This window comes from Sinocyclocheilus grahami, unplaced genomic scaffold, assembly GCF_001515645.1.
Source record: "Sinocyclocheilus grahami isolate Dianchi unplaced genomic scaffold, SAMN03320097.WGS_v1.1 scaffold476.1, whole genome shotgun sequence".
NCBI classification, from domain to species: Eukaryota; Metazoa; Chordata; class Actinopteri; order Cypriniformes; family Cyprinidae; genus Sinocyclocheilus; species Sinocyclocheilus grahami.
The window spans coordinates 372,691-382,347 of NW_015505655.1; the positions used below are offsets into that span (position 1 = coordinate 372,691).

General features: G+C 38.4%; 1 protein-coding gene across 1 annotated transcript in view; it reads right to left on the bottom strand.

The window, feature by feature from the left end:
• The window catches only part of LOC107553624 (ATP-binding cassette sub-family A member 3-like), a 70,769-nt gene that overhangs the window by 10,344 nt on the left and 50,768 nt on the right, over window positions 1-9,657 (bottom strand). The window contains exons 14-18 of the mRNA XM_016235910.1: window positions 8,940-9,021; window positions 7,927-8,077; window positions 1,916-2,014; window positions 606-910; window positions 258-531 (exon numbers count right to left, since the gene is read on the bottom strand). Of these exons, the coding sequence (XP_016091396.1) occupies window positions 258-531; window positions 606-910; window positions 1,916-2,014; window positions 7,927-8,077; window positions 8,940-9,021 (911 nt within the window). The remainder of the gene's footprint in view (window positions 1-257; window positions 532-605; window positions 911-1,915; window positions 2,015-7,926; window positions 8,078-8,939; window positions 9,022-9,657) is intronic.

The following is a 9,657-nucleotide window of genomic DNA, read 5'->3' on the forward strand; positions in this document are numbered from 1 at the left end:
TAAATAAAATCTACAGATGCAAACAGATGAAATGTAATGAAAAATAAACACTTGATGTTTTCTTTCCACTAGTATGGCATGTTTAGGAGGCAAAATAGCTCAAAATCACAAAATTGACCAGTGCCTGAAAAAAGCAACGGTTTTGCCTGTAGAGTCTTATCTTTAACTGAAAACACAGAATTTTGGAAAAAATTCAATCAAATTTCATAGGCCCTACTTGTCAAGCACCACTAAATACTCCCAAAGAGGATACGTACTCAGAAAGCTGGCTATGGGCCGTCTCGGACATGTTGCGGGGCATGGGGTAATTTCCAGTCTGGATGGAGGCGTCGGGTCCGGCCAGTAGCTTGTAGAGAGCGTTGTCAACCAGCATGAGTGCTGTAGCGGGGGTGTGATAGCCCTGGTTGTTGAAGTAGCCGATGACCTCAGTGTTCTTCCTGGATCGGCCCCTGAAAGTCGCGCCCACCACGCAGTGCTCATTGAAAGCCCCGCCCTCCCTCATGGCATTATATAGCACGTACTCCAACAAATCTGATAGGAAAAACGACAGGTTAGGATGTTGCTGAGGCAGCTTCCGTTTATCTATTCATTCGGTTATTTCTTACCTGTTATATTAGTGGCAGGAATGGCATTCTGGGAAGGCAGCTGTGCGGCATAGATCTCAGCCAGAGCTGTAGCCAGCGGCCCAGCACTGACGTCTACAGCCACGGGTACGTGAGTAGGGCCATATTGTTTTAGCACCAGACGGAGCTGGGGCGTGATTTGGCTTCCAGGGAGGGCGCGGGCCACTACGAGGGCCAACACAGTGAAAATGAGCGGCACCAGAAACTGAGCCACCATCACTTTCCAGTTGCGCCAGCTGTAGAGCGCCCTCTTCAGGAACATAGCATAGAACTGCTGCATATAGAGCCTGGCCTGAGGATAAACACATGCAGAATGTAATGAAGGATAAAAACAAATAATCTATCCAAAAAAAAGTCAAATATAGAATTTATTTCTGTTTCAAATAAATGCTGTTCTTTGGAATTTTCTATTAAAAGAATCCTGAAAAAAATGAATGTATCACGGTTTCCACAAAAATATGAAGCAGCACAACTGTTTTCAACATTGATAATAATCAGAAATGTTTCTTGAGCAGCAAATCAGCATATTAGGATGATCTCTGAAGGATCATGTGACACTGAAGACGAGTAATGATGCTGAAAATTAAGCTTTGATCACAGGAATAAATTACATTTGACAATATATTCAAATAGTAAACAGTTATTTTAATTGTAATAATATTTCACAATATTACTGTTTTTACTGTATTATTTATCAAATGAATGCAGCCTTTAATTTATGCTAATATTAATGCATTTTCCTTTGTTTGTGACATTATTGAAAAGAATATACAACTTTGGAGTGATTATGAGATTAAAAGGAGAGCGAGACAGTGTTGTTATTGGTAATTAAAACTAAAACTATCAAAAATAATTTTTGCCAAATGAAATAACACTGAAATTAAAAATTAAAATTTGATGAAAAAAAAATATATAGTTTTAAGTAAACGAGAATTAGAGATGCCTTGGCAACTAACTGAAATAAGTTGAAGTTGAAGTGACAAAATCACTAAAATGAAATAAAAAAAGAAATAAATGTAAGCTATATAGAAATATAGCTTTAAAAATAATAAAAATGATAAAGCCACAACAAAATTACTAAATATTTAATAATACACTAAATCATTTAATTTACACTTAAATTTTAATGAAAATTGAAAAATTAAATAAAATAGTTAAATACTATTATAGTATAGTAATAGTATTAATAATACAGCTAGGAAAAAAATAAAACTGTGTGGGACCTGGTGGGAAAAATCAGCACACAATATCATTAGAGATTCTTGATTATTTGTGGTCTTGTGCTCAAGTACCTGAGAAAAACCTCCTCCATGGTGGTAACAGACGCCCCGTAGCTGGCGATGCCCAACTCGTCTCGATTCATCTCCAGCTCAGCAAACAGCAGCTCAAACCTGCAGAGAACAGTACAAACTCAAACCTGAACACACATGAAAATCAATACCTGCTCCAACTACTGAGCATGAAAAGAAGTCACTTCTGACAAATCCATCCATGTTTATTCTTTGTCATTTTTAACAGTTCAACAAAAAATCAAAAACAAAACTTATTCTAATGTCACTCAAAACTCGTATGAAGTACAGTGGAGATCAAAATTAGAGAACAATCTATAAATACTTGATTTTTTCTGAAATATTGTTAATCTTCATCGTTTCATCCTCACTTCTTCTTGTCTCTTCCACAGTTCGGTGGCTATAGTGGGTTTCTTTAGTGATAACTTTGTCGCCAAGGATTTTCCAGAGATTTTCAGTTGGGTTTAGATCAGGACTCTGGGCCGGCCATTTCATTATTTCAATGTTTTCCGCTTCAAGGAACTGCTTTACCCGTTCTGCTGTGTGACGGGAGTTTTGCCTTGCATGAAAACTGCAGGCTGATTGTGAGATGCTTGCAGGGAAGGTACTGCATGTTGTTGAACGAGCTTCCAATAAACATTTGCATTAACCCTGCCATGTATCTGTACAGCATAAGAGGCCCAACTCCTGCTGCAGAAAACATCCCCCAAACCATGACACTTCCTCCTCCACCTTTCACTGACTTCTTTACACACTTGAGCTTCAGTCTTTCCTCAGTTTGACACCGTTTCCCATCTGACCCAAATAAATTAAACTTGCTCTCATCACTAAAGTGAACTTTTTACCAGTTCTCCTCTCTCCACACAACATGCTCCTCAGCAAAGGTGAGTCTAGCCTTTTGATTCTTTCTGCTGATTCTTTCTTTCTCCTTGCACTGGCTGCCAGTTGAGGCTCGCATCAAGTTCAAGACATTGATGCTTGCATATAGAACAGCCACAGGTTCAGCACCCACCTACTTCCACTCACTACTATGAATCTACATCCCCTCCAGAAGTCTGAGATCCGCTAGTGAGCGACGCCTCGTGGGGCCATCTCAGAGAGGCTCAAAATCCCTTTCCAGAACATTCTCGTTCACCATTCCTGGCTTAAGAAGGGATGGATGTTTGCTTCAAGTGATAAGCCAGGTAAGGGAAATTATATTATCTTGCTGTATGGGTGTCGTTTTCTTTGTTTTCTGACTAAAAGCCACCAAAAAGCCATTTTAAAGTGGTTAAGCAAATGATAATAATCGGCAGGGATCCCAGACCAATACAATTAGTGTGCCTCCTCTATTTTAAAACCCATGAGCCGCCACTGCTACCTGCAGAAGTCAGATTTCACTGATCACAGGTCGAGAGTAAGAGATGACTGACAAGAAGATGGTGAAGAATTTGTTGCTCAACAGATCCTGAGTTCATTGACAAATATCTTGTGTTGTAAAATGTGCTCCCTTTACACAGAGTACGTATGATTGTGAAATTGAAAGCGAGAGCTTATTCAAAAGCAATTTCAATACCCCACATATTGATAGCGGCTTCCTGATGCACGAAAATTATATACAGTATTAGAATATTTGCTTGTGCAGGTGGGAGTGGACACAAAAATAATGGGAGCGGTCGGGAGTGGGCAGTAATGGTTAGAAATTCAGTGGGAGCGGGATTAAGAAAACAGTCCTGTGTAGGGCTCTACTCTGTACACACTTACAGTTTTTAGGACATTACCATTCAAAGGGTGTACGTACCAATCGCCATATAATGCCCTAAGAAGTTGGCTTCACAGGTGGTTCATTGAGATTCAAAGCCAAAGGTGCCATAGGGCACTGCAATCAACAAAGGGTATGTATGTAGCCATGGTTCCCCGATGGGAACGAGACAGTGCGTTGGAAACACTTTGGTAATGCCTCTGTATGACTGCATCCTAAAGCATGTGTGAACTTAGTCCAATAGAGTGGTGAGACGAGGCGGGGTGACGTAGCAACCAGGAAGCTTAAAAGTGCATCCGGTAGAAACAACGCTAGCTTATGATAGGTCAAATCAAGCACTCACAGGGATGCAGGAGGTATGGCAGGGGGACACAACATCTCGTTCCATTCGGGGAACCATGGTTACATATGTAACCTAGAGATGTTCCCCTTCAGGAACTTGCACTGCATCGGAAACACTTCAGGAACAATTATACCAACTCAGCCATGCCAATGTATAACCTGTCTAGACTCGTCCTGTCTTAGATGTGCCATATGTGCACATCTAAGACAGGAGTATTCTAGAGCCTAGAGAGGTTCCCACATCTAGGTTATAAAACCTAACAAAAGTGAGCGGGGAAGACCAGCCCACAGCCTCATACACATTGTGTAATGACACACCAGAAAAGCAGGCTTTAGATGCCGCCATACCCCTAGACAAGTGGGCCCTGACCCCCAGAGCCGAGGGGAGACCAGAGGACTCGTAAGCCAGGGAGATAGTCTTAACTATCCACCTGGGGGCATATTACAGAAACTTCCTATCTTAGGTCTTAACTTAAGATATGATCTTTTAATTTAGGATTGTTCACAAATTCGTATTACAGAAGCAAATCTTAACTTGATTTAGGATTCTTATCTTATCTTACAAAATCTTATTTTATGTCTAGTTAAGAAATCTTAAACCACCTGATCCGAGCAGAGTTCGATAATCAACTGTCAGGTCTGTTCCTAAGCAACCAAGTATGCGCAAGCGGCTGCTGAGGTAAACATAAAATCAAAATGGAGAAACAACGGCATGCTTTTAACTTGCAGAATGACCGGGAGTTCTCTGTGATGGCTCATGGGCCTCTGTAATGTTGGTCGCAATTCTGCCCTACAAAGGCAAAAAACATTAACTTGCTAGAGTGTGAAACTGAGAAAAATGACTATAAAGTTTTTTACTTGTCCAGCCAAATTAATTATAGGTAGGACACTGTAAATTTAACAATTAGATGTTTTAGTAGTGAAAATTATCTGCATTAAAAAAATTGTGAGCTCAAACTAGATTTTTACCCCTATTTTGAAGTTAACCTCCTGGGGTCGATGGTGGCGCCGGCGCCACCACTTGCAGATTTTAATGATAACAGCGAAAATAACTTTAAATGCTCCTTCATACTTCCTCGTACATATAAGAGTAATACAGCATTTAAATCTGTAAAGGGTCTACTTTTATTTGTGTACACTTACAATATCAAGAAAACATTGTGCTTTTGCAAAATAAAGAAAATAAACAGGGTGTGCTCTGCCTTTGCATTGTCTGCAAAACGTGAGAAGTCACACCAAGGCAAAAGTCAGTAACTTCCACATTATCAATATTTGGTTGCTGATCACCATTTACAAAATCGTTATAGTAATACCTGTATAAAATCTAATGATCATGGGCTATCTCATATGGGCTATTGCATATGGTAATGTGATTGTATTAATTTTTTTTTTTTTTACCGTAACAATCAGACTAAAAGTTAAACATGTGAGTGGATACCAATTTATTTGCTATGCTTATTAACGTAAAAGAATGCTAGACATTTTGCTATGCAATTATTGCAATTAATAACTCAATTTGAGCGTTCCAAACAAAGTGAAAGAGCCGTAACTGGTGTTATACGGTGTTCTGCCTTGGTTTCTCCGGGGCTTTTTGAAGTTACGTTTGAGACGACCCATTATTTTCTTGAAAAAACAACGAAATTGACTCAAGATACTTATGCACGTGATAAAGGATGTCTTGAATGTCCCAAAAATATAAATTACAAATTTTCGACAAAAATCGAAGTGTAGTGGTTTTTTAGTCCTAACTTTGTCGCCAATGATTTTCTAAAGTTTAGTCAGGACTCTGGGCCGTCCATTTCATTATTTCAATGTTTTCAGCTGCTGTACCTATTTTGCAGTGTGACAGGAGCATTTTCTTGAATTTGCATTCACCTGCCATGTAGCTGTACAAGAGGCCCAACTCCTGCTGCAGAAAACATTCCTCAAACCATGACACTTCCCCCTCCATCTTTCACTGACTTCTTTATGCACTCGGGCTTCAATCTTTCCTCAGTTTGACACCAAACATAATGTTTCCCATCTGACCCAAATAAATTAAACTTGCTCTCATCACTAAAGTGAACTTTTTACCTTTTTAGTTCTCCTCTCTTCACACAATATGCTCCTCAGCAAAGGGGAGTCTAGCCTTTTGATTCTTTCTGCTGATGAGAGGCTTGGTCGCTGCAAACTGCGGTTTCAGTCCGACTTCTCTTAAACGCATCCTTATCCTGTTCAGTGTTCAACTGGTGAGCAATTCCAGCTGCAGTGCTGAACCGATTCCCCATTGAGATTCTCAGCATTGTCCTGTCTTCTCGTGCATTTGTCTTATGTAGACGACCAGCCTTTTTGGGGGACTTGAATTAATTGGTGTCATTGTAAAGCTGCAATATTTGAGAAATCTCAGCTTTGGAACGACCAGCTTCTCTTGCAGTTGAAAATGTCACTCTCTTTGGCCTTCATCTGGACCGCCTCCTGTCACAGGCTTTCAGTCACCTTAGAGCGGCCCGCCGTCTTGCAATCTCAGTGAAAATTAGAGGAATGTTTCCAGTTAATTAGGGGTTGTCATATAATTAATGAAATTAGCACCAGGTGCCTGATTAACGCCAATAACTTGGAGGCATCTGTAAGTGTTCTCTAATTTTGATCAGAGTTCTTTTTCAAATATCTTATTTAAGTTTTTTATACTGTGCTTCAGAATACAATTAATTTATGAAATATGCTTAAAAAAACTGTCCCTCTACTCCTGTTAGGATAACTTCAAATAGGATTAAGCAGTGACCTTGAAATTTAGGAAATTGTAGGTTGTTCTCTCATTTGGATCTCCACTGTGTATTATTAATAAGCTATATTAAAAGTCTGTGATAGTATTGTAAAATAGTTGATAGTGTTGTAAACCTTTTTTATGATATGTTTGTGGTACATTTTGTCCTTTTTTTGGAGCTTGAAACTTTATAAAACACTTTTAAATTAAATTTTTGTATCAATGAGATACTATTATAGTTTTTGTTAATATTTTTAAATAAAATTAGCTTACATTTTTATTATATGTGTTTTATTACATATATTTGATATATTATATATATTTTATTTCAGTTAATGTTTATTTCAGCAAATTTTTATATAGTTTTTGTTCTAGTAAACAAAACCCTAATTCCATTCAAATATTTTGTAAACTTTGTGGAACATATGCATAATTAAAAATAATATGATTTTACTTTTGAGATGAACCATTTCTTTTAAGAATGCTTTTAGGATGTTTGTCTCTCACTGACGGTGGTTTAGAGTCGGGGACGAGAAACACACATGTCTGATGAACAGAGCAGACTGTTGTTTCGAGACCTTCACTAAAAAACAGCTCAATGGGTAAATTTAGTCCATCTGTTGCTACGCCAGCTAACAAGAACCAAGACTAAAGTCTCATGCGTTTCATTACTCTGGATACATCAAACCATTTTTTCATAACTCATTGTCTCTTGTAAGAGTTTGTTCAATCAAGGATTTTGATTAAAGGCAATGACGATGATACCTTGATGTTTGCATTCCTGTTAACCACGTCTAATATGTAACCTCTTCAAATCAGATGTTTTTGTAGTATGCGGCACAGTTCACAGTATACAAACACCTATATGCACTGAATAACTACTTTTGCCAAAATGCGTTGCATACAACCAGAGTACATTGCTTGAAATATATCACATCCCACAATGCAATGTACCGGATTTGACTCATTATTCAATCAGACTCAAAACTGGGTTAAAAATGGAAAATGTCTCTTTATGTCTGAAATAATAACAATACGCCACTCGCTGCATTAAACATGCAACATAATCAGGTAAAGCGATAATGTTACTTACAACTGTCTGAAATGCATCACATAACACATATGGTTTCACTATTTTAAAAATACTATGCAGTATTCAGTAGACATGTATAGTTAGTGTTGTCTTACCGGCTGGTGCTCTCTTTGGGCAGTATGTACGAGAGTTCAGCGCCTGCACTGCTCTCTAGAGTGGCGTCGGGAACATACATGTGCACTAGACGGGTGATCTCTGACACATTACAAAACGCATCTTTTACTATAACCATGTGGTAACCAGCACCTGTAAAAATACAAGATTAAATTAGATCAACATTTTTTTAGTGAGATATGTCCTTACTGGAGCAAAACACTACTTTTAGCACTCTTTACTACTTTTTTATTGCTATCATAAATTCTGCAAAAAAAAATTTATAATATAATAGAAGACCAAATTTATATATAATATAATATCAATTTTATGTATATGTATATGCATGTGTGTGTGTGTGTGTGTGCCGTGTTTAACAGTGAAATTCCTGGTGATAAACAACATTACCCATGATTCTGCAGAGAAATCTCCACCAATAAGAGAACCGCAACAAGCAAATCACACCAAAAAACTCTGTGTATACTTGCCTTACAGACATGAAAAGTATATCTATTGAGAGTGAAATGTCTACTTTCAAATTAAACAATTCAAATGTGAAAAAAACGAATATTCTCAGATTATGTAATCCGTATGAAACTTGCTTGCAGGCGCATCCACTACTGTGGAGATGACGAGTCAGTGTCGCCGAATTCATCTCTTAAGCCAAAATCACAGAAAATACAAGTTTATCAATAGATTATTAAAATGTTAATGCAGTTTAATCGGACTGTTTTTCCCTGACACATTCATCATCATTACTTCTGCTGGTGCGCTATGGCAAGCTTTACGTGTGCATTTGAGCACTTATTAGGCTATGTAGGCAATTAAAGGCTCATTAGCATGATCTAAATGGTTTATTAATAAACATGCGATTAGTCGACTAATGCTTAAAATGAACGAGTACTAGTCGACCAGAAAAATCTTTAGTCGAGGGCAGTCCTAGATGGCAGAGAGAATAGAGACTCCGGCAGCATTTTCAGTGAGTTATTCATTCCAGTGTGTGTCACTTTAAAACTCTGCCGAGCTCTGTCATATTCTGTGATTGTTTCTGAAGAGTGTGAGAGCTCACTCACACGTTGCGCTGTGTGAAATTCAGACTGAACAGAATGTTAAAACATCACACCGCATGATAAGCAAACTACGTTGCTCAGCTGGATAAAGATTTTGATGGATGAGGATTGCAATCAAGGTAAAGACGATTGCGGTGACAGGAGTCGTACAGCAAAAGCACGCGTGAGTCTGATATATTGATGCACAAACAAACCGTGTATGTGCGCTCTTGACGCACAGATCATACATTGTATTTATGCACAGACAATTTTCAGTACATCCACGTTGTTTCCACACATTCAGGATAATGTGTTTGACTGTTAATAGGGTTTTGGGGACCAGACATGACTTGCCGTTAACAGGTTTTGGGTATTGGATAATTTAGCTGACTAGTTGTTCTGTTACCAGACAAAACTGATATTTTCTGACAGGATCTGGAGTCCAGGGCTGGATCTGATATTTCTGATGTGGAAGCATGATCTAACAATATATAGAAGCACTGCAAATGACATAGTCAAATCTAATATACATATTAGCATAATGCCGCCCAAATGTGCACGCAAAGAAAGAAGGCGTGGTTTCAGTAACTGCAGTTAGTGTTGAAGCAGCCATGTCAGGGAGACGCTGTGTGTTTCTAGGCGAAAGCAAAAGCACTTTATTTGGCCTTCCGAAAGTAGATGGAT